This window comes from Protomyctophum parallelum (assembly GCF_964188405.1).
Source record: "Protomyctophum parallelum genome assembly, chromosome: 13".
In the NCBI taxonomy this organism is placed as follows: Eukaryota; Metazoa; Chordata; class Actinopteri; order Myctophiformes; family Myctophidae; genus Protomyctophum; species Protomyctophum parallelum.
In genome coordinates, this window is record NC_139708.1 from 51,530,876 (window position 1) to 51,555,448 (window position 24,573).

At 43.0% G+C, this 24,573-nt stretch overlaps 1 protein-coding gene across 2 annotated transcripts in view; it reads left to right on the top strand.

The window, feature by feature from the left end:
* The first annotated feature begins 1,910 nt into the window (after window positions 1-1,910).
* Window positions 1,911-24,573, top strand: part of epn2 (epsin 2) — a 36,521-nt gene continuing 13,858 nt past the window's right edge. For both annotated transcript variants that reach the window (XM_083780075.1, XM_083780076.1), the window contains exons 1-3: window positions 1,911-2,064; window positions 21,706-22,518; window positions 23,461-23,624. In XM_083780075.1, coding sequence (XP_083636201.1) covers window positions 22,088-22,518; window positions 23,461-23,624 — 595 coding nt within the window. In that variant the 5' untranslated portion in view covers window positions 1,911-2,064; window positions 21,706-22,087. The remainder of the gene's footprint in view (window positions 2,065-21,705; window positions 22,519-23,460; window positions 23,625-24,573) is intronic.

The following is a 24,573-nucleotide window of genomic DNA, read 5'->3' on the forward strand; positions in this document are numbered from 1 at the left end:
TTTGTTTCAGAATTGTGTGCATTAGTTAAGCCTTTAATGGAGAGAGAGAGAAGAGAGAGAGAGAGAGAGAGAGAGAGAGAGAGAGAGAGAGAGAGAGAGAGAGGGGGGGGGGGGGGGGGGGGTTGTATTAATTCATCGTATTCATTGCCTGCGACACTTGACCCACCCTATGCTCTAGTTGTTAATGTTTCGAAACTATTATTTATTCCATATACCTCATTACGATAGGATTGTCACTCTTTTATATTAGGCATCATAGTCTGGTGTATGTGTCATTGTTATGTCTTGTTTTTTGTTTGTCATATCTATAAAATAAAACCCTAATAAAAAAAACTAATATAGTATAATACTGTTCTAGTGGTGGTGGGGAGATACTGGACACCTCAATGTGGTAGAATGCTGACCTGTATCTCTCTCTCTCTCTCTCTCACTCACACACACACACACACACACACACACACACACACACACACACACACACACACACACACACACACACACGTACGTTGAGAAATAACGGCATGCATCTGTCCAAAGAAGTCCCAACAAGTCTACTGACTGTAGTGTGGCTGGCTCTCGTCATGGAACCTTCTGGATGGCGCAAGATTCCAAAAGTATTGGCTTGAATAGAACCTGATTTACCTGAATTACCTTTACCTGTGATGTAGTTAAAGACTGGAGTGGACAGACAGGTGAGACAGGAACTGGAGGAGAGGAACGCTTAGAGAGAGAGAGAGAGAGAGAGAGAGAGAGAGAGAGAGAGAGAGAGAGAGAGAGAGAGATTTATTGACCTACATTGTGGAACGCACGCACACGCACACGTGGACCCTGTTGTAAACAAGTGTAATGCTTAATTGGGTCGTCCACTCACAGTTAACAGTCTTTGTATTGAGTTTGTGCTTGAAATGTACTGTAAATTCTGCAAACTGTTAATAAATATTTCAATCAATCAATCAAAAACACACACTCTTCAGGTACAACCAATACATTTTTTTTTTTTACTACTATTACTTTTATTTTGTTATATTGCTGTTACAATGTTGAGGAACTGAAACCAAATAGTTGTACTCTTGTGCACTCTCTCATGCAGAGGATGATGTTCACATATTTTCACACATAATTAATGTACAGTGACAAATACGCCGAAACAAGTAAACAACCAAGCCAGTACAGTACATTACAGTACAGCCAATTTGTAACCCTCAGCGGGTACAAAATACAGTTCCAATGTAATCACACTAATCACAGTATAATTACTGTGTATCAAAGATGTGACCTAAACAGGTTCACTTGCTCAATTCCAGAGTGGATTGTACACAGCATTAACAGTACAGTAGAGTAGCCTATAACAAGTTACATATACATATAGAACATTGATATAGATGTTTTGTTTTCTCGTTTTGTTTTGTTGTTTTTGTTCTTTTTTGTCTTGTTCCTGTTAACTGTATTGTCCTGTCTGTCTTTGTTTTTGTTTTATGTTATGTTTTTTTTTTCCCCCTTCTGTTTGCTTTGTTGTATTATTTTACCTATGCAAGCCATTTATTTGTTAGAAGGGTAGGCACTATAAGCTTAGGCTTCAGCCTACACCTTTTTGGTCAATGTTTCTTTTGCAAAAAATAAGCAGGCACTGTATTGATTTGTTATAATGACCAAAATAAATAAACTCTTTACTCTGCCAGGAGTTTTAGTGATTTACAGTCCATCAGGGAAAGGTTCAGAAAACAGTGACCAAAAGCAGGTTCTGTTGCACAATCCCATGAGTGGATTGTTCTGCAGGGAACGGTTTTGTCTTCTTCATGGTGAGGGAGTCAAACAAACGGCGTCGGTCACACCCTTCCCCGCCTGCCATCCCTCCCTCCCTCCCTCCCGACGGCTCTGCCCGCCCGCCATGTTCTGGAGCACAGACTCACTAAACCACACACACATCCATGTAGCTTTAGCATAGCAGCAACAAGCTCCTTCCAAACCAACTAATAAGTGCACTATCTTGACATTCCTCCTCTTGACTTATGGGTTTATACCCGTGGATCCGCCCGTCGCTCACAGAGTAACCAGAACACGGTGGTAAGTTGTGCATCTTGTCTTGAGCTGAGTTGTTTTGTTTTTTCCCAGGGAGTCAACACACACACACACACACACACACGCACGCACGCACACACACACACACACACACACACACACACACACACACACACACCGAGTCTCCAGATTGGTGATGTCTCGCCTTGGCAGTCTGGCTAACAGTTGCTGCTAAGTAGCTTAGCATGCTAGTTGTTTTGTTTTTTTATTAAGGCGAACATCGAACCCGATTCGATCGTGTCGCTTTGACAACAAACTGCGTCTTTTCAACTGGAAAAAGTGTCGACACGACAAGCGTGGCGGCGACACCTTTCCATCTGGAAACATGCGTTTTGTCGTGTTGTGATACAGGTTGAAGTACAGTATGATACAGTAGGATGCATTAGTCAGCACAGCAGCGGTAGTATCATTAGCAACTTGGATGGGATGGAATGGATGGATGGTGGTCTTGTGCTGTGGCGACTCCCTGTAGTGTTTCACGTCATCATAGCAACTTAACAGCTGGAGTTTATGTTCAATCTTTCAGTCAGTCAGTGAGTGTGTTTTTTTGGGGGGATGATGATCAACAGTTGGCGTTAAAGGCAGCGTCCTAGCGGCGACAGACGGCTAGCTAACATCACTTTGAAGCGTCAGTTGGCTGGTGGTGGTATTGGTAGGGTCGCACGACCCGTCCTTCCTTCGATAAGTTACATTCCATAGAAATCAATAACGTTTTTTGAACCCCCCCCCCCCCCCCAAGTGTCTAAAATGCGTCGATTTGGTTTAGCCGGAGGGTCTGAATGCGAATTAGTAGAAACGAGCCAACATTAAGCCAGCGAACACTTTTTCCCTTCGCCAAGTTTTGATCTCTCGCAGCGAAAAGAAAACACTTCTAGGTTTGAATCAGGATCTGTCAGAGACATCAGTCTGATTTATTATCATCTGTACTGTAATCATGCCCGACAATAAGCAGCTATAGCAGCTCAAAACAGGTTCCATGTGATTGTAATATTAAGGTGGTTTACAGGTTTAAGACACTAACTGCTTTATAGAGACGCCGATAAGCTCTGCCCAGTCATAGCCTCGGTACTCATGGCTTTTATTTTCGTTCGCATTCATCATAGGTTATGTCCAAACTAAGGACATATAGGATACTTCACTGTTGCATTTTTTTTTTTTTTTTTTAAGTTGTACCATTCCCTTTGGAGCAGTTTATTAGCTCACATGCTAATAGTAGCCAACAGTCCAACGACTATAGTATAGTGGTTCTATTCTGTTTTGCATACTATATCAAGTCATCAAGGAAGGAATTGTGCGGTGCTGAGATTTATTTCCATGTGACGGACGTTATATCGTCAGTTGTCTACTGCTGTCCCATGCACGGCGAGGCATGGGACACAATAACTAAGATTAATGAACACAATACATTAACGGCCAAATCGAATCTTTCTTGACATATTTCGGGTGAAAATGTGAAATGTCTCTATAGGCGGGTTAAGCGAGCGCCGTTTCGACCCCTCTTAAGTTAATGCCGCTGGTATTTGGCTAACTGTGACTATGATTACTGTTTGCATTGCAAACAGTAATCATAGTCACAGTTAGCCAAATAGCCAAAGTCACTTTGCAATGCATGACTGGCCTGGGGTGGGTGGTGATGTTGCTAGCTGTTTCCTGGGCTGCACACACCGACTGAGTACACATGTAGTGTATATAGTATGATACTATGAACGTGCCGTGGCCGGAGGAGAGACAGACAGACAAACAGGGGCTGGGCTTTTGTCTATTGTCAGGATGATCAGTCAGTCACAGTGGGTCCCGTAACTCCGTTCCGGGCTTTGTCTCTCCCCCGGGACCAGGGCGGACAAAAGACTGGATGACGTGTCGATCTGAAGGGGGTGTCTTGTCCTGTCTCGTCTCCAGTGGTGGGAAAAAAAGTACTCAAATGTTTGACTTAAGTAAAAGTATCATTACTGCAACAATGTAGAAATACTCCGTTACTATACAAGTGAAAGTCTGGAATTCAAAATGTACACGAGTAAAATTCCAAAAGTATTGCCATCAAAATGTACCTAAAGTACCAAAAGTAGAAAGTAATCATTATGCCAGAATGTCTCATTTGAAGTTTTTCAAATGTATACAAATCTTTTGAAAATCGCAGTTCTATTTACGAGCTCCTTGTAACACCGAAATGTATATAGGGCTGAAGTGGGTAATAATGAATGATCAAAATCTACAAAAAGTATAGTAACTACAGTTTTCAAATAGGCCTAAGTATTGGAAATTGGAAATACTCCAGTAAAGTATAGGCCTACAAATACGTCAAAATTGTAGCCTACTTAAGTATAGTACTTAACCATGACCTGAGATCAGATTCTAAAAATGTCTTCTACATCCTGACAGTTTTCATTCTGACCTGAGATCAGATTCTAAAAATGTCTTCTACATCCTGACAGTTTTCATTCTGACCTGAGATCAGATTCTAAAAATGTCTTCTATGTCTTCGATTTTTCGAAAATAGCAGACCTACAAGCTCGTAAGCGCGCCTGAGCTTGTAGATCTGCTATTTTTCAATAGCTAAAGCATAACATGATGCTAACGCCAAAATGGGTTCCCGTTCAGAATGGGTGAAAGGGCTACTTCACCCCTTTTGCAACCAGATCTTATTTTAATGAGGTTTGGGAGACTAGAAACACTTTCCTTGGGTTTTAATGAGGGCAATTTGTGTTTTTTAGATATTTCATTATTTCAAAGTACTGTCTGTGATGTCATTGACAACACTGGGCATACTGCTGCTTGACTACAATGACCGCCACTCACTCACGCCACCTTGTGGAGAGGGAGAGGGCTGTCTTCCAGGAAGGAAGTGAGACCAGTGTCTGTGACATCACTGGCACTTTGAAATACTATTCTAAAAACACGTACTGCCCAATTTGCCCACATAAAACCCCCCACGAAAGTGTTCCTGGTCTCCCAAACATCATTAAAATAAGATCTGGTTGCAAATGTCCTTAGTGTCTGATGTTCAGTGAGACACTGTTATTCTTTCACATGTGCTGCTGGCTGCCCGGTTGGGGTTGGATCCGACTTTATACAACTCTTAGGCTTGTAGGAAGTTAATCCTCACACTGTGGTTAAGGAATGTTTACATGGTGCTTGTGGCCACCATTTGGCTGTAAAGTGTTTTACTGGTGAATGAACACTGAGAAGCATTATAGAAAGGAATGGGTTCATGACTTGAGTTCTCTTCATCTGAATAGATTCTGACAGACATGCAGTTATTGGGAATCATGAACTGGCTAGTTGACTTGATGTCCCTCTTTTGCACTCTTTGGCTCTGACAGCTGCGCGCATGCGCGACACACACACACACACACACACACACACACACACACACACACACACACACACACACACACACGCACACACACGATTATGCAATATTTTCTTTATCTCTACATCAGATTTATCCTTGCTGTTTGAACCTGGTAGGGCAGGCCTGTTCTAGCTGTACTGCTTCTTAATCCTTCATCACAGTTTATACCTGAACTCTGCCAAGACACACACACACACACACTGCAGTTTAGTTAGGGTAGTTTTGGCTGGACATCGTTAATGGGTGCGTTTTGTGTTGCTGACTCTGCCAGTGGTCACTCACTCTCAGTCCTTTTTGCTGGAGGGTCAGAGTGAGTCCAGTGGAGTTAGGTTAATCCATTTTGGGTGGGAACCCCTTTTGGTGTTAGCATTATGTTATGCTTTAACTATTGAAAAATAGGAGATCTACAAGCTCATAGCGCGCCACCGAGTGGCACGCTACGAGGGTGACAAATTACAATATTCAAGATTGAGCCTAGAAAGCAACTGCAATTACTGCACGTAGGGCAGGCTAGCCAGACTGGTCATTGGTCAGTTACTGCACGTAGGGCAGGCTAGCCAGACTGGTCATTGGTCAGTTACTGCACGTAGGGCAGGCTAGCCAGACTGGTCATTGGTCACCCAAACGACCCCCTCTCCGTCTCCGGGACTATTCAGACCCAAACGACCCCCTCTCCGTCTCTGGGACTATTCAGACCCAAACGACCCCCTCTCCGTCTCCGGGACTATTCAGACCCAAACGACCCCCTCTCCGTCTCTGGGACTATTCAGACCCAAACGACCCCCTCTCCGTCTCCGGGACTATTCAGACCCAAACGACCCCCTCTCCGTCTCTGGGACTATTCAGACCCAAACGACCCCCTCTCCGTCTCTGGGACTATTCAGACCCAAACGACCCCCTCTCCGTCTCTGGGACTATTCAGACCCAAACGACCCCCTCTCCGTCTCTGGGACTATTCAGACCCAAAAGACCCCCTCTCCGTCTCTGGGACTATTCAGACCCAAACGACCCCCTCTCTGTCTCCAGGCGGCTGTGCCACTAATGCTTCTCACTCGGCTAATTGTATAAGTAATCACCAGGGCATTGTCACACCACTATTAATCAAAGCGTCCTAAATGACATTTGTTGTTTATTACTCCATTAAAACTTATTTTGAAGATATGTTCAAGCATGCCTTAAATAAATACTATTTTGCATTTTAGTCAAATGAACACCATCACTTTTGACAGCATGATTGAGTGGTCATCATAGTTAAACTTATGAATGTCATGATTTTTGGTACTTCTATTAACAATTTTAATCTAAAGTGTTGAACTTTGAAGTAACTAGTATGGGCCCCCAATCGGAGTTGAGGGAGGTATTGGTTTGCACCCCCTCTGTCTGTCTAGATCAGGGGTGGGCAACTGGCGGACCGGGGGCCACATGCGGCCCCCACCTTCACTTATTGTGGCCCTCGGGTTAATGTCAGAATACTGATATAATATTGGTTTCAGCTGTTACTATTCCACATGCAACATGCAAACATGACCCGCTGTAATTACTTCAGTCTAAATTAGTAGCTCATTGCTTCAACACAAGTATAACTAGAAAGAGGCAATTCTGGGAAATTGCAAAGTGTGGTTGCCCACATCGCACCCGTCGAAAATGGAATTGCTTTTGGCTCTGCGTTGATTAAGCCACCCTCGACATGTGATTCAGATTTGGGATGGATCGGACATTCCGTGCGTGAATTGTGGCGTGTTTTGTAAAATAGGCCCCTCCCACTAACTTTGGAAGACGATTACGGCCGAACGATACAGAAGATCTAAATTCTGACTGTGCTGTTTTAATCGGATAGGTCCCGAGATCATGTGTACTGATTTTTGTGAGATTTGGTCCAAATCTGTAGGAGGAGCAAAAAGTGTGTTTTGAACAAAATTCAAAATGGCGGGAAATCTATCTAGACGCAAATGGGCGTGGCCTATATGGGGAGATGTGTCATGACCCAAGGAATCCAGGGAAAAAATATATTTCATTTTACGACCTACGGTTCAAGAGTTATACCCCAAAAGGTAAAGTTGGCTGTTATAGCGCCACCATGAGGCCGACCGATAAACTTCTAAGGTAATTAATTTGAGTAATTATTATGAATCTCTCCTCCAAGTCTTGTAAGTATAGCCCTTATGGTCTCAGAGGAAAAAATACTTGAAAGTGAGTTTTTGCATTTTCCCATTCATGTCTATGGGGAAATTTAATGCACTAATTAATTCATATCAATTAAACTATTCAACAAATGTCTTATCCCAATACACGCACACGATTCCCGATGTAGCCCGTCGTTTTGACATATGGCTCGTGTGCGTGCGACAAAAACTGTGGGAGGTATAATGCGACAAAATAAAGTTTATCTATAATAAAAACAAACTAGAAAGAGGCAATTCTGGGAAATTGCAAAGTGTGGTTGCCCACATCGCATCCGTCGAAAATGGAATCGCTTTTGGCTCTGCATTGATGAATCCACCCTCGACATGTGATTCAAATTTGGGATGGATCGGACATTCCGTGCGTGAATTGTGGCGTTTTTTGTAAAATAGGCCCCTCCCACTAACTAAGACGATTACGACCGAACGATACAGAAGATCTAAATTCTGACTGTGCTGATATAGGCCCCTCCCAGTAATTATACCAGCCAATTACAATGTCAAGTCATCCTTTGTGATCATGCATAAGTCATTCAAAGAGGATTTCCCCCCCCCAAAATCATGTTTTTGCAACAAACGGGTATAGGCCCCTCCCAGTAATTTTGCCAGCCAATTACAATGTCAAGTCACCCTTTGTGATCATGCGTAAGTCATTCAAAGGGGATTTCCCCCCCAAAATCGTGTTTTTGCAACAAACGTGTAATTGTTTTTGCAATTGTAGCGCCCCCTATGGATGGAAATTGAATTGCTTTTGGCTCTGTGTTGATTAGGCCATCCTAAACATGTAATTCAAATCTGGGGAGGATTGGACTTTCCGTTCGTGATTTGTGCATTTTTTTGTAAAATAGGCCCCTCCCACTAACTTTGGAAGCTGATTACGGACGAACGATATGGAATATCGAAATTCTGACTGTGCTGTTTTCATCGGATAGGTCCCGAGATCATGTGTACCGATTTCTGTGAGATTTGGACAAAATCTGTAGGAGGAGGAGCAAAAAGTGTGTTTTGAACAAAATTCAAAATGGCGGGAAATCTATCTAGACGCAAATGGGCGTGGCCTATATGGGGAGATGTGTCATGACCCAAGGAATTCAGGGAAAAAATATTTTTTATTTTACGACCTACGGTTCAAGAGTTATACCCCAAAAGGTAAAGTTGGCTGTTATAGCGCCACCATGAGGCCGACCGATATACTTCTAAAGTAATTAATTTTAGTAATTATTATGAATCTCTCCTCCAAGTCTTGTAAGTATAGCCCTTACGGTCTCAGAGGAAAAAATATTTGAAAGTGAGTTTTTGCATTTCCCCATTCATGTCTATGGGGAAATTTAATGCACTAATTAATTCATATCAATTAAACTATCTAACAAATGTCTTAGCAAAATACGAGCACACGATTCCCGATGTAGCCCGTCGTTTTGACATATGGCTCGAGTGTGTGCGACAAAAACTGTGGGAGGTATAACGCGACAAAATAAAGTTTATCTATAATAATAAGAAAAAGAATAAAAGGTCACAAAAACAATAGTATGGTTGCCTTCAGGCAACCACACTAAAAAGAAAATAAGAATAATAAAAGGGCAGTAAAGCAATAGTATGGTTGCCCTCAGGGCAACCACACTAAAAAGAAAATAAGAATAATAAAAGGGCAGTAAAGCAATAGTATGGTTGCCCTCAGGGCAACCACACTAATTAAAGGCATTTGAAATTATGTAAAGTATTGTAAATGGAATCAGGATTACAATTCAAAAATAGCAAGAATTCAACATTTCAATTAGAATATAGCAAAAATAGCCGATCTACAAGCTCAAAACGTGTCGCTGTCGCAGCGCGACGCGTTTTGAGCTTGTAGATCAGCTATTTTTGCTAAATGTGTTCATTAAGAGCTGGAGCTGTTGGAACCTGACTCTGTGTTCATTAAGAGCTGGAGCTGTTTGAACCAGGTCTGTGTTCATTAAGAGCTGGAGCTGTTGGAACCAGGTCTGTGTTCATTAAGAGCTGGAGCTGTTTGAACCAGGTCTGTGTTCATTAAGAGCTGGAGCTGTTGGAACCAGGTCTGTGTTCATTAAAGGGACACTTCACCCTTTTTGCAAAAAAGATATATGTTAATGACGTTTAGAAGCTTTAGAACACTTTCCTGGAGATCTTTATGTGTGTAATATGTGGTTTTAGATATTTTAGATTGTAGCAGTGAGCCTGTTGTCTCTGATGTCATGGACACTGGGCTCACTTCCTTCCTGGACTACATGTTGTCTCAGTAAGACAGCTCTCCCCCTATCCACAAGGTGGAGCAGTGCACCAAAGAATTATGGGAATTGTAGTCCAGGAAGGTAGTGAGACCAGTGTCCATGACATCAGAGACAACAGGCTCACTGCTACAATCTAAAATAACTAAAACCACATATTACACACATAAATACCCCCAGGAAAGTGATCTAAAGCTTCTAAACGTTATTAACATATATTTTTTTGCAAAAAGGGTGAAGTGTCCCTTTAAGAGCTAGGGTACAGTAAAAAAAATGTAAAAACAAACAGAATTTAAAGAAACACAGTGGGGGAAAAAAATGAAAATAACCCATTCTGACCTGAGATCAGATTCTAGAAAAATCTTTTACATCCTGACAGTTTTCTGAAAAAGCTATGTTTCTGTCAGTGGTTCTTCGATTTAAAAAAAAATAGCAGACCTACAAGCTCGTAGCTCGCTATGAGCTTGTAGATCTGCTATTTTTCAATAGCTAAAGCATGACATAATGCTAACACCAAAAGGGGTTCCCGCCCAGAATGGGATAAATAATGGAAATAATTAGGCGATGGTTATTCAGGCAAAGTAAAGTACAGTTCATATAATAGTCAGCTCGGTTCACATTTAGACTCGTGTCTACTTTTCCATCAAATTGGTTTATGTCTTGCCCGATAAACTCCCCAGGCTCCCTACTAATTTGTCCACCAATAGAGCGTCGCAGACTAGTCCCGCCCCCTCGAGAGACCCGGAAAAGAAATCCCCGTTCATTTTCCTCATAGACTTTTCAGAAAGACGCTTACGCCGCTGGACAAAGACAACTCTTGTCGTGACAAATCATGACAACAAACACAATTTTTCGGGCTGAACAAATAATTAGAAAGAAGAAGAAAACGGCAGGTTACAACACTTTTTTTGTTGTTTTTCTTCTTTGTAATTATTTGTTTGGTCCAGAATATTGTGTGTTGTCATGATTTGTCACGACAAGAGTTGGCTTTGTACGACACTTATAATAAGGTCTTTAAATAAATACGTTTTGAAATGTCTATGAGAGAAAAATGCATTGGAAACTATTTCCTGGGCCTGGCGTCGTCATGAAAGGGGGCGGGACAGCAACGCTCTATTGAGAAACACTCCTTTCTTGCAAGTGTCGGGTCGGGAGTCGGGCAGCGTGTAAACACATTCGATGTCGTTGACGACCGGTGGAACTACTGTGAGTTCAGCCGGCGGCCATGTTGTTAGGACTGGGATTATCTGCATTATCCTGCTTTATTTTTACTAAAAAAAAGAAAGAAAATGTATTCAGCTTTTTGCTTTTGAGGCGATGAGCTGAGTGCTGACACTCAACATGCACAGCCACCCAGCACGGTGGACACGCCCCTCAGTAAAAGCAAGCTTTGTCAGACTAGTACGTTTTTAAGTTTTCCTTTCTTTAGCAAGCTTTCCGTCTACTGACCTTCTTCAGGCTTTCTTTAGTAGACCCAAAGCTTGCTAAATAAATACATTGATTGTGCAACAGATCTGAGTGTGCGGAGCTTCCCTTTATTTTTTCTCATGTTCCCTTTGTGGCTCCAGCACCTCTTAAGTTTTTTCAGCGGCTGAGCGGTGGTTCTTTTTCCATTTTTGTCTAAGTTTTCTTTCTTGAAAAACACTCCGCCTGCAATCTGTTCTATTTTTCAGATTTTCTCATAATTGCGTCCCCTACCGAAAGGTGAGCGACAGAGGGGTATTTCACAGGGTTCTGAAGGACTCCTCTGAAAGGTGACCGGCAGAGGGGTATTTGACAGGGTTCTGAAGGACTCCTCTGCCTCTGCCACATATGAATGTGCAACGATCACTTCACACAGACAGATCTGGCCTGTGTGAAGTCTCTCCCAGGCCCGATATAAGAGAGAGGAGGCGAGGGGAGGAGGAGGGAGGGTTGTGGGGCTTCCGGGGGGAGGAGATGGGACAGGCTCTCCTCTCTTCCTCCTGTCTGCTGTGGGTGGAGACAGGCTCTCCTCTCTTCCTCCTGTCTGCTGTGGGTGAATAGGTGATTATAGCAGCAGATGTGTCATTAGGCCTGGGTTGTATTCATACGGATGCAGGGGGGAGAAGGAGACACTCCACAGGAATCACATTTCACTGGCTTTAAGTGAATTTACGGGATGTGCCAAGATGTGCCCCCCCCCCCCAGCTGTCATTCCACAGCATGGCCAAGCAGGAAGCTTTGACATACACACACACACACACACACACACACACATACACACACACGCACACACACACACACACACACACACACACACGCACACGCACACGCACACGCACACACACAGAGGAGCACTTGTTGCCCTGAATTCTGTGCTGCAAACATACAGTTATTATTTAGAGACACACATAAATATGACGGATGCACAAACAAACCCTTCCTCTGATGTGAAAAAGTGCCTGGCTTGCGGCCTGCGGGGCACGTGTGCGTGCGTGCTCGCCGTGACTTTGCATCAATGAAATTACCGGGACAACTCACTATTGGGCCTTCCTAGAGCTATGATGATGCACAGTTTGGATAAATAGTGGACTGATACTGTCTCGATAGTATTCTTGACCAAATGTTTATGATATATTCACATTTCCTTTGCTGAATATTTAAGTTGTATAAATATGATTTGATGCTATACTTGAGAACAAAGCTTTGTGTGAGCAGAGAATTCATCACACTCTCGTGCATGCATTGGTTTGATCAATTTGATTGATTTGAATACTTATTAGACAGAAATGCAAATGGAAACAGTCCGTAGAGTAGAGAGTAGAGAGTACAGTGAAACACTTGAAGGATAACACTAACAAACACATTTGGTTTGTTTGATTTGTACATCATCAAACGTCGCCATTGCTCTGCCACACCTACGTTCCACTTTAATTTTAGGGTATGGATTAATGTGCACATTATATAATTAAGTCCAAAGTTTCCCGCCCGCAAATGATCAACTAATCAGGACGTGGACTGTCAAATTCATGCATTTTTCCTCATCTTTGAAGGCCGAATGTGGCCCTTAAGACGCGTCACAGAGACTAAATGAGTTTTGGGAGAGTTAAAGGAGAATTCCATACTAAAAGGCTTTCTTACCTTTCTTTGTAGTTGTTACGTCCCCATCAAAGAGGTCCAGGTGTTAATTTGTGCAAAAGCTCCTTATTGGCTATTTCCCCTACCATAAGCCCTAAATGAATTGCATTGAATTGAATGGGATGTGTGGGGTGTTGTGCTAATTCGCTTATTTCCATCAAAATAAGTAGTAAAGTGTGCCGCTTGGGTTATTATTTACATTATGAAGAGAGGATATATACAAAAAATATATCATTTTGAGCAATGGAAATAAGCGAATTAGCACAAAACCCCATACATCCCATTCAATTCAATGCAATTAATTTAGGGCTTATGGTAGGGGAAATAGCCAATAAGGAGCTTTTGCACAAAATAACACCTGGACCTCTTTGGTGGGGACGTAACAACTACAAAGAAAGGTAAGAAAGCGTTTTAGTATGGAATTCTCCTTTAATCTGGCTGGCTGTCTGAATACAAAAAAGAAAAGGAAAGAAATTAAATGTCATAACATTTTGATATTATCGCTAGCTACTAAGAAGCACTATGTGCACCGTACCGTCTGTAGATATTAGTTCATCTAGCGCCTCATGACTCACTCCGAGGACGGTTGTAAGATCAAAACGTCAGTCATTTCTTGTACTTCAGCACCTGAATAAAAGGCTTAAACCAGGGTTGGTGCAACTTTGACGATGGAGAGGGCCACTATATTTCCACACTCACTCCAGAGGGGCTACAGTGTATATTGCTGTCGTGGCAAAATTAGCCGATCTACAAGCTCAAAATGCGTGGCAATGTGACGCCCTTTAGAGCTTGTAGATCGGCTATTTTTGCTATATTTGACTTGAAAACCTGAATAATGTTTTGCTATTTTTGAATTGGAATCCTGAAAAGTAACCTTTTTATTGAATTTCAAATGCATTTAGTTATGGTCATGTTAACTTTATGAAATGTTAACATAACTACATTGGACACAGAAAGACAATAACATGTTAATACTAGTCATTTAATACTAGTCATTTAATACTAGTCATTAAGTACTAGTCATTTAATACTAGTCATTAAGTACTAGTCATTTAATACTAGTCATTAAGTACTAGTCATTTAATACTAGTCATTAAGTACTAGTCATTTAATACTAGTCATTAAGTACTAGTCATTTAATACTAGTCATTAAGTACTAGTCATTTAATACTAGTCATTAAGTACTAGTCATTTAATACTAGTCATCAGTCAATCAGTATTCTGATATTAACCTGCGGGCCGCATTATGTGAAGATGGGGGCCGAATATGGCCCCCGGGCCGCCAGTTGCCCACCCCTGGCTTAAACTGTCTGAGCTGCTCCAACGTCTCTCTACCATCTCCTTTGCATCTCTGACTGTTCTCCATAAAGTTTGTGTTCATCAGAATGTTGCTCCGACTGCGCTCCATATAGTTGATGGTATGATATGATTTTGATTATGATAGTACAGATATTACGTTAATATTATTAACACACCATTACTGGTGTCAATAGAAGAAGAAGCGACGACTGTTGGGCGAGCGTTGGCGCTTTGTCATGGGGGGGGGTCAGATCAACATATGGAATGTCAGAACAGGTCAGCTCCATATATGGATATCTAAGGGTGGCAGCGGGGGACAGTGTCTTGAGTGTACAGGGTTTGATGAGGGCCCAGGTAGGGCCGGGCCTTCATTTCCGGGCCTGTTTAGTTTTTTTTTAAACTCTGGGGCGGGCCCGTCTAGAGTTTAAATGGACAGGTATCAGTCAACAGGCCCGTCTAGAGTTTAAATGGACAGGTATCAGTCAACAGGCCCGTCTAGAGTTTGAATGGACAGGTGTCAGTCAAAAGGGAGACATCGAACATGATTGAAGAGGAAGGATGGGTGGGGAAGGATCAACATATGGAATGTCAGAACAGGTCCGCTCCATAACATAGCAGACAATGATATTAAATTGATTTTAATGTTTCACCATTGAAAAAAGAAGGGACTCCCGTCTTCAAATGCAGTGAAGTCGTTTATTTAAGGAAAGAAAAACGGTGCTCTTTCCTTAAACTACTAGGAAACGGCTCTCTGTGTATGTGTGTATGTAAAACGGAACATTTTCTCATTGTACTTTACTTTCTACAGTTGGCATAATTTGCAATCATGGACTATATTGCCATATCAACCAGTATTGAAAATCTATCGATATTCGATATATTGAAAGTTAGAAATATTAAGTTTTCATTTAGAAATTGTAATGGAAAGACTTTTATCACTGTGTGAATATAAATTCATTCCTATTCGTCTGGCTGAGAATTTAAGCCCAACACATGCTAGTATGCAGACTCTTTGCTTAACATGCAAAACAGATTTCAAAATAAATGCACCGCTGAGATTCTTTCACTTCTGCTCTCGGCTACAAGAGGCTGAAGACATCTTCTTTCATTTCAGCTTTTCATCATTTCTTCTTTACAATATAGCAGGATAGTTTAAACAGGTTATTATTACTGCCCCAGAACGGTACACATGTTTGGAATACAACCGAGTCGTGCTTTAACCCATTTTGGTCTGACATTGAAAAAAAAAAAAAAAAAAATCTTCTAAATTCTCCAGTTTTCTGAAATAAATATTTTCACGATTTTTCAAAAATCGCAGACCTACAAGCTCGTAGCGCGCTACGAGCTTGTAGGTCTGCTATCAAATTTTCAAAAATAGCAGACCTACCTGCTCGTAGCGCTATGAGCTTGTAGAATGTAGATCTGCTATTTATTTATAACACCAAAAGGGGTTCCCTTCCCGCCAAAAATGGGTTAAACTTTCAGAGGTGCAAGCTGGGTCATGTGCAGAGTTCACAGGAATATGACGCTGTTGAGAGAGAGAGAGAGAGAGAGAGAGAGAGAGAGAGAGAGACACGAGTTCTATCTGACTATCTGAGTTCTAGCATGACCCGAAATGCTTTGATCAGCCAGCAGGATGGTGTGTTTGTGAGCATTGCTTCCAGTAAACCTCCGTTTTGACCTTTGACCTGTCCCTGCAATTGAAATCAACCCTTTAACACCTCACACACATAGAGCCGCCACCAGAGTGCCTGGTTCCCCGGGCCTGTTTGGGAAAGCCCGGATCACACATAGAGCCGGGCCATCAGCTCTCCTCTACCCTCACCCTGCCTTGAAATTTACCGTTCAGACGGGTTACTTTAAACTCAAGTGAGATTTATCAAAGTGGAAAAACACGGTTCACGTTGAAAGCACAGCCTGACCACCATGCACAGGCCTGATATGTGGGTGGTATATTAGAATGCTGATACAATTAATAATTAATAATCTACTGTAAATGTGTTAAATCACCCTCCCATTGGGGGGGGGGGGGGACTCCATTGAATATGGCCAGTGCTGTAGATGTTGTTAAATCATACTAAAGCCTCCCTCACATGTTTCTGCTAGTTTAGGGGCAATAAATCTTCTAAATGTTTCTTCTAGACAGTTTTCTGACATGTTTCTGTATTAGTGGTGCTCATTTTTTCAAAAAATAGCAGACCTACGAACTCGTAGCGCGCCATGAGCTTGTAGATCTGTTAGAATAGCTAAATTATAACGTAATGTTTAAAACACAAAAAGGCGTTCCCCGCCCCCAAAAGGGGTTAATCCGAGCACGGGACGAGTGAATCTCAAATCAATAATGCATAATCTCTGTTCTCCTGGCTGCCTTTTCTTCCCACCCAAACTTTATGGATGTGATTTTGAGACTCCATCACTGGTACGACTCTTTGTAAAGCTTGCAATGGAAGTGCATGATATCCAATCCATCAGTCTTTTGTATCCATTGGTTTATAACTTTATATTCCCAAATTGACATATTTAGCAGATCTACAAGCTTGTAGGTCTGCTATTTATTTTTTTAAATAGTGAAAATATTTATTTCAGAAAACTGGAGGATCTTTTTTTTTTTACCCATTCTGACCTGAGATCAGATTCTAAAAAGGTCTTAATCTACATCCTTTTCTGAAAAAGCTATGTTTCTATGTCGGTCGTTCTTCGATTTTTCAAAAATAGCAGACCTACAAGCTTGTAGCGCGCCACTCGGTGGCGCGCTATGAGCTTGTAGATCTGCTATTTTTCAATAGCTATAAGTGTAACATAATGCCAACACCAAAAGGGGTTCCCGCCCCAAAACGGGTTAAGGTGGACCAGCAATTCTCAGTGACAATCTCAGCAGCTAAACAGAACATGTAGTATACTTACTATATTGGCTGTGTCTGACTATACTTTATATTCTAAATGTATATACAGTTGGAAAACTATATTTACCGGTATATAGTATGTGCTGTGCTGTATACTTCGCTATGTTAGATTATATTGTCACACACGATTCTTTGTCGATTTATTAATTAGTATGTTATGTGATTTTTTTTTTTTTTTTTACAAAGAAAGATTTGGGATTTTATTTCTTTAATTTTCAGATTAGATTTAAAATGTCCACCCGTGGGTCCTGTGAGTGACTCACTAATCACTAATGCAAGTATAGACGCTTAACCACTTCAACACCAACATCCATATTCTGGGGCAACGTAACAGAAATAGCAGTTCAGTTGACTGTGAGAGTGACAGTGTGTGTACTTTGTATGCAGCCTAATATAATGCACCCTTTAAAGGAGAATTCCATACTAAAAGGCTTTCTTACCCTTCTTTGTAGTTGTTACGTCCCCACCAAAGAAGTCCAGGTGTTATTTTGTGCAAAAGCTCCTTATTGGCTATTTCCCCTACCATAAGCCCTAAATGAATTGAATGGGAATTGAATGGGGCTATGGGGTGTTGTGCTAATTCGCTTATTTCCATCGCTCAAAATTATAATTTCTTTGTATATATCCTCTCTTCATAATGTAAATAATATCCCAAGCGGCACACTTTACTACTTCTTTCGATGGAAATAAGCGAACTAGCATAACACCCCATAGCCCCATTCAATTCCCATTCAATGCAATGCAATTCATTGAGGGCTTATGGTAGGGAAAATAGCCAATAAGGAGTTTTTGCACAAAAAAACACCTGGACCTCTTTGGTGGGGACGTAACAACTACAAAGAAAGGTAAGAAAGATAAGAAAGCATTCTAGCATGGAATTCTCCTTTAAATAGCAGGAAAACTCTGCACGAAAACTGCATTTAACCCATTTTGGGCGGGAACCCCTTTTGGTGTTTTAAAACATTATGCTATAATTTAGCTATTGAAAAATAGCAGATCTACAAGCTATTATAGCGCGCCACTCGGTGGTGCGCTATGATAGCACTTGTAGGTCTGCTATTTTTGAAAAATCGTAAAAATGTGGCACAAATCTTTGAATATATATATTCTTTCAAAGTGAATGTTTTTTAACTCCGGTCAGTGCAATCACTTTGTGACTCTTCTCAGTCCCCTTAAGACAGATAGCAGGACACCAACAGTTTGCCTGACCACACCATATTTTAACACCATGGGTGCTAAAGTACATTTATTATTATTATTAGGCCTAAAAAAAAAAAACTTTGGTTTCCGATTGGCTGTCATTTTTGGGCTGAGTAGGTAGGGAATTTATTTTATTTTATTTTTTTATTTTATTTTTCGTGGGAAAGTTGGGTAGCAAGGAATTTATTTTATTTTATTTTATTTTTTCGTGGGAAGGATGGGTAGAGAGGATTTTTTTTTAACTTTTTTTTTTCCTACGGCAATGATGGATAGGCTTCTTTTTTAATAACTTCAATATTTGCCTGAAATACCATATTTTAAATAATGAATGGTTCAAGTACACATAACACTACGTCTACATGCCTACAGCTAAACATTTGAAAACTTTGAATAGAATGTCCACACACTGGTTGAATACTTAATACGCATGTTTCATGATAAATTATTTTTATGTGATGTATTCCCATGCTTTTTGTTCTTGCTTAATGTAAATCGCTCTGGATTAAGAGCGTCTGATAAATGCCTAAATTGTAAATTGTACTGTCTTACAGTAACTAGAAGGCTCTGACAGTAATGAAATGCACAGTCACGTCAAACTGCTGCCCCTCCTCCTGCCTGCAACTCAGTTCATTTGAACAGTGGAATCATGGCAGGTCTAAGACTACATTTGCAAGCCCCCTATTTTATTTAGTTGCGCCTGTGTTTTGGGGTGGCATGAATCTTTCATGCTTGTAAACATTGTGAAATCACGTGTACTTCATTTATTGGCCATCCAGTTTTAGGTAACGGTGGTGTCAGCAACAACCCACCTAACGTAAAACAACCTCTGCTTTCCAGCTCATGTTTTGACATAAAAAGTTAGAACGTGTTGCTGGCATCAACATAGCTATAGTGCTAGTTATTAAAAGACAAAAACATAGCTAACGTTAGCCCCATATATGATATGTGCCCTCTCCTCTCCCTACGCCCATTCATGTTTTGACATAAAAAGTTAGAACGTGTTGCTGGCATCAACATAGCTATAGTGCTAGTTATTAAAAGACAAAAACATAGCTAACGTTAGCCCCATATGTGCCCTCTCCTCTCCCTACGCTCATTCTGTAGCTCCGAGCACATATATGGGGCTAAGCTAACGTTAGCTAACGTTCTGACGGGGTAGAAGCATGAGCCGAATGGGTTTCCTCCTCCTCGCATCTCAGGGCTATAGATACCGAAAGTCAAACATGCCCAGCACGCACCCAGCCTGGGCGCCTAGAGGCTCCAGGGTGGGGGGGGAGAGTATGTCGGCTGAGATGATAGTCCATTTATCCGCTCGGTCGTGTCTCCCTTCTGCGGACTTAAACCGACACCGGCACGGTTTCACCTCCTTAATTATGTCTTCAAATGTTTTTGTACTCAATCGTATGATCTGTGGCGGTGCTTTGCACGGGCAGTGGACAGTCACAGACACCGTGCACAGGTCCATGCTGTGTGTTGTGTTGTGTTGGGTTGTGCGTCTCCTCGCGATGACGCATTCCAAAACATTTGCGCACGTGATATTTTAGACGAAAGAAAACTTTATTTTGACTTCGCGCGTCCCAATGGTCTCATCAAAGATAATTTTAATTTTAATAAAGACCTTTTGGGTCTTACTCGGTCGCATTCTGAGCTTTTTTTTTTTTTTTTTTTTTTTTCCACCAAATGCCAATAAAATAATATGAGTCGCGCATATTTAATAGAGTCGGTCGGCAACCGGAAACCAAAGTTTTTTTTTATTAGGCCTTATTATTAATATTATTAAGTACATTTGTTACTTACACTGCGTTGGTTAGTAATGACACCTGCTCTGCACTGTTTTGCGGCAGGTGTACGATAGGGCGCGATTGTCATTAATTTATTCTTCTGTTGCTGGTGGCCTTCGCAAGTCAATAGTGGTTGGTTTACTAGATTGAATTATATCTTTGACCCCATTAGTGCATTCTGGATATACACTGACGCCGCATTTCTGAGCTGCAGAAGTTGTGGTTGAGCCTGTATTTATAGACAGAATAGTTAGTGAGAGACCACACCTTTCGCTCAAGTTCAACCCTTTATTGAATGATAAATGGGGGGAGGGGGGGGAACCCGGGATGGGTGAGACTCAGGATGGGGGTGTAGTCTCTCGGGAGAGGACGCCGTGTTATATGCGCGCTCGGAGAGCGGGCGTCTCTGCTCCGGAACTGCCCCTGGTTCCTGAAAGAGAAGGAGAGAAGTGTGATTATATGGAGATGGAGGTATAGAAGGGGTGGACGGAGGGATTGTTCTGGATCACGTAGGCAGTGAGAACAGGTAGATGGAGGTATAGAAGGGGTGGACGGAGGGATTGTTCTGGATCACGTAGGCAGTGAGAACAGGTAGATGGAGGTATAGAAGGGGTGGACGGAGGGATTGTTCTGGATCACGTAGTGAGAACAGGTAGATGTCGGCACACACATGTGTATTTATACTGTGGTGATTGTGGCAGGATTGGCCAGGTGATAATGAGAGGCAGGTGGGTTTGATAAGGAGGGGAGTGATTGATAAGGAGGAGGGGGTGGTTAAGGTCGAGCGGAACTACGTTGTATAAATACGACTTCCCATAATGTCTTGCTATCAGTGGATGACGGGTGACATTTACCTTGTAGGCTGATTAGAACAAGGAAATTTTCCCGTCCATGGTAAATCAATGCTTGTTTTTAATTCTTCATTGTCTTTACCTCAATTGTGTTTTGCTTACCCGATAAGCAAGCTGTTATATTGCAATCAGAACTGCAGACTCGCTCCTAATCTTCCTCTGTAGTCTAAAAACACACCTCTTCAGACTCCATCTTAGCCCGTAGTAGCACTTGTCGTAGCCCTTGAACTAGCCTCAACGACCTCACAGGCGTATGCAACGGCTAAACGTATGTCATGTTAGATAGCATTTTATGTAGACATAGCACTATAGTGTACATACGGTACTCATAGCTCCACTGTACACATATTTTACTGTCCGACAGATGCTAGGTTGTTTGCAACTATTTGTTCTTGCTTACTGGAAATCACTCTGGATTAAGACGGTCTGAAGATAAATGCCTAAATTGTAAATTCAAGCTACGATTAGAAAGTCAAGCCGAAACAATGTGTGATTGAGTTTAAATGCACGATATTAACATAAAATGAGGTGGGCGGTTAAGACACATGTCACTCACAAGAAGTGAGCCGTGTTGTTGGTTCATTGATTGTCTCTTCTCATGTCTCATGTCTTCTCCTTCACCAACCACCTGTCTTCTCATGTCTCTGCTTCCCCAGGTGATGCTGTGGTCATGTGTGTGTCTCATCTCATGTCTTCTCTGTCTGTCCTTCTCCAGGTGATGTCGTGGTCATGTGTGCAGCCAGCGCTCAGCGTGTGGAGATGGTTTTAACAGGAGCTGTTCTGGAGGACTCGGGAACTCGGGTTGGAGAGGCCTCGTAAATAAACACAGCAGGCGTACGATACGTGCTTTTACACACACGCACGCACATACGCGCGTGCGCACACACACACACACACACACACACACACAGGCCGCCTTCGTGCCGGGACAACGGACACGGGTGTGTGTGTATTAACGCAACCATCGCCCTTCGGAGTGAGTGACGGATTCACTAAAAACCCTCCCTGCCCCTGACTCCTGTGTGAGTCGACCCTGACTCTCTCTCCTGTCTTGAGAGAGTACCCAGCATCCCTTCCCCCCCCCCTCCTCTGCCACCATGCCCAGCTCCACCATCCGGCGGCAGATGAAGAACATGGTGAACAACTACTCGGACGCGGAGAAGAAGGTGCGCGAGTCCACGTCCAACGACCCGTGGGGCCCGTCGTCCTCGCTCATGTCGGAGATCGCCGACCTGACGTACAACGTGGTGGCGTTCAGCGAGATCATGAGCATGATCTGGAAGCGGCTCAACGACCACGGCAAGAACTGGCGGCACGTCTACAAGGCGCTGACGCTGCTGGACTACCTGATCAAGACGGGCTCGGAGCGCGTGGCGCTGCAGTGCAAGGAGAACATCTTCGCCATCCAGACGCTGAAGGACTTCCAGTACGTGGACCGCGACGGCAAGGACCAGGGCATCAACGTCCGCGAGAAGAGCAAGCAGCTGGTGGTCCTTCTGAAGGACGACGAGCGTCTGAAGGGGGAGAGGTGAGAGGGCACGCACGCACGCACGCAGGCACGCACGCACGCAGGCACGCACGGGCAACGCACGCACGCATGCACGCACGGGCAACGCAGGCACGCACGCATGCACGCACGCACGGGCAACGCAGGCACGCACGCACGCACGGGCAACGCAGGCACGCACGCACGGGCATACATTGTTAATTTCATATTCTAAAAGAAATAGTGGAAATAGCAGATCTTCAAGCTCACAGCTTGTGCACGGGGACTGTACATCATCAAACTGCCATCTTTAATTGCTATTATTTGTATGGCAATCAATCGTCAAGTAAAATGTAATCATAAGCGTGATAGCCGGGCCCTACCCACAACCCACTAACCCTAACCCACTACCCACAACCACGCAGATCATCCAACCCCCAGCATTTGATCTTACATCGTAACCCAATGCCAACGTTGATCACTGTTAATGACTATGTTAATGACCAACCCATTAGCCCTCTACAGCTGATAGTTTGACCTTTTAAGTAGTAAGTACGTCTACGTTTTCCAATTGAAATATGATGTCATGCCCTACAGCTAATCCCAGCATCAATACTGGTATAATATGATATTATGAAGTCGGCTGTTCGGTGCTACTGAACATTTCTGACGAGCCGAAATCATTTCGGCACTACAGCGCAGAAACAGCGGTAAAATAGGAGTATGAATCGGCCCTTAGACTCTGGCTCGTATCTGTGTTACCTTAGCTTTTAAACACTTTAACCATTATTTTAAACTTTAGCTGTTGCACAAAGCCCCGCACACCGTCTGCACTTGCAATACGAACTTTATCTAGGCAACGTTTCGGTCAAAGACCTTCCTCAGGCATCTTGAGATGCCCGGATACATTGAGCCCTGCCTACGCACCCCCCTCAGTGTGTAGAGGGTGGTCTCAGGTCATTAACATGGCATTGTGTCCTTTAGGTCCTCGGCGCTGAAGACCAAGGAGCGCATGGCCCAGGTGGGGACGGGCAGCAGCCAGGCCCAGGCCATGGGCTTCGGGAGGGGGTCGTCCCAGCCCAACCTCTCCACCTCCTACAGCGAAGAGTACGGACGCTCAGAGGGCTCTCCGGCCTCCTACCACGGATGTGAGTACGCACGCACACACGCACGCACGCACGCACGCACGCGTTCCATATGTTCAAGCACATGGGCAAAGGATGGCATGCACGCACACACACACACACACACACACACACACACACACACACACACACACACACACACACACACTCCCCTCTCTCTGTCCCAGTTTGTGTAACTTTGGCCTACATCCTGAAATGAGCCCCTCCTCCTACTGTTTCTCTGGCTTTCAGGCCCACAGTAAGGCTGCATTCCTCAGCTTCCACACGTGCACAATAGTGCGCGCACACACGCACACACACACACACACACACAGAGCAGAGGAGGAAGTAGAGTTCACCCCTCCTTCTCAACATGACGGAGGAATCTGCTTTTTTCGCCAGAGAGAGAGAGAGAGAGAGAGAGAGACATAACATCTCTTCTGAGAAATTAGAGAGAGAGAGAGAGAGAGACAACCATCTCTCCTGAGAGATTAGAGAGCGAGAAAGAAGGCCTAATAATGTCTCGGTTTAGTGTTGGTTTAGTTTGGGGAGAGGTGAAGAAGAGAGGGAGACAGACAGAGAGGAGACCTTTAGGGAGGTGATCACACCATGGAGACAGACACACCTGGAGGGGCTGGTGTTCTCCCACAGAGCGGTTTTTAGAAGGCTGTGCAGATGACTTTGATATTAGACTCAAATGTTTATACGTTTTCGCGGTGAAATCTTGGACGATCATTTTGTCAAACACGTTTTTTGTTGTTGTTTCACTGAAAAACAAATGTCAAAACAACTTCCCCAAGTGAGACTGTTTTACTGAGAATAATCATTGATTATTCGTACCTTGGTTTTGTAGAAAATGGTCCCGGCCCGCTCTGTGGTAAAACCTCAGAACCATGACGACGGCATAGGACGTGTTGGGTTCTGTGCGGTGCAAACGTAAAGTATGGGCCGGGCAATATATCAAAAATCAATA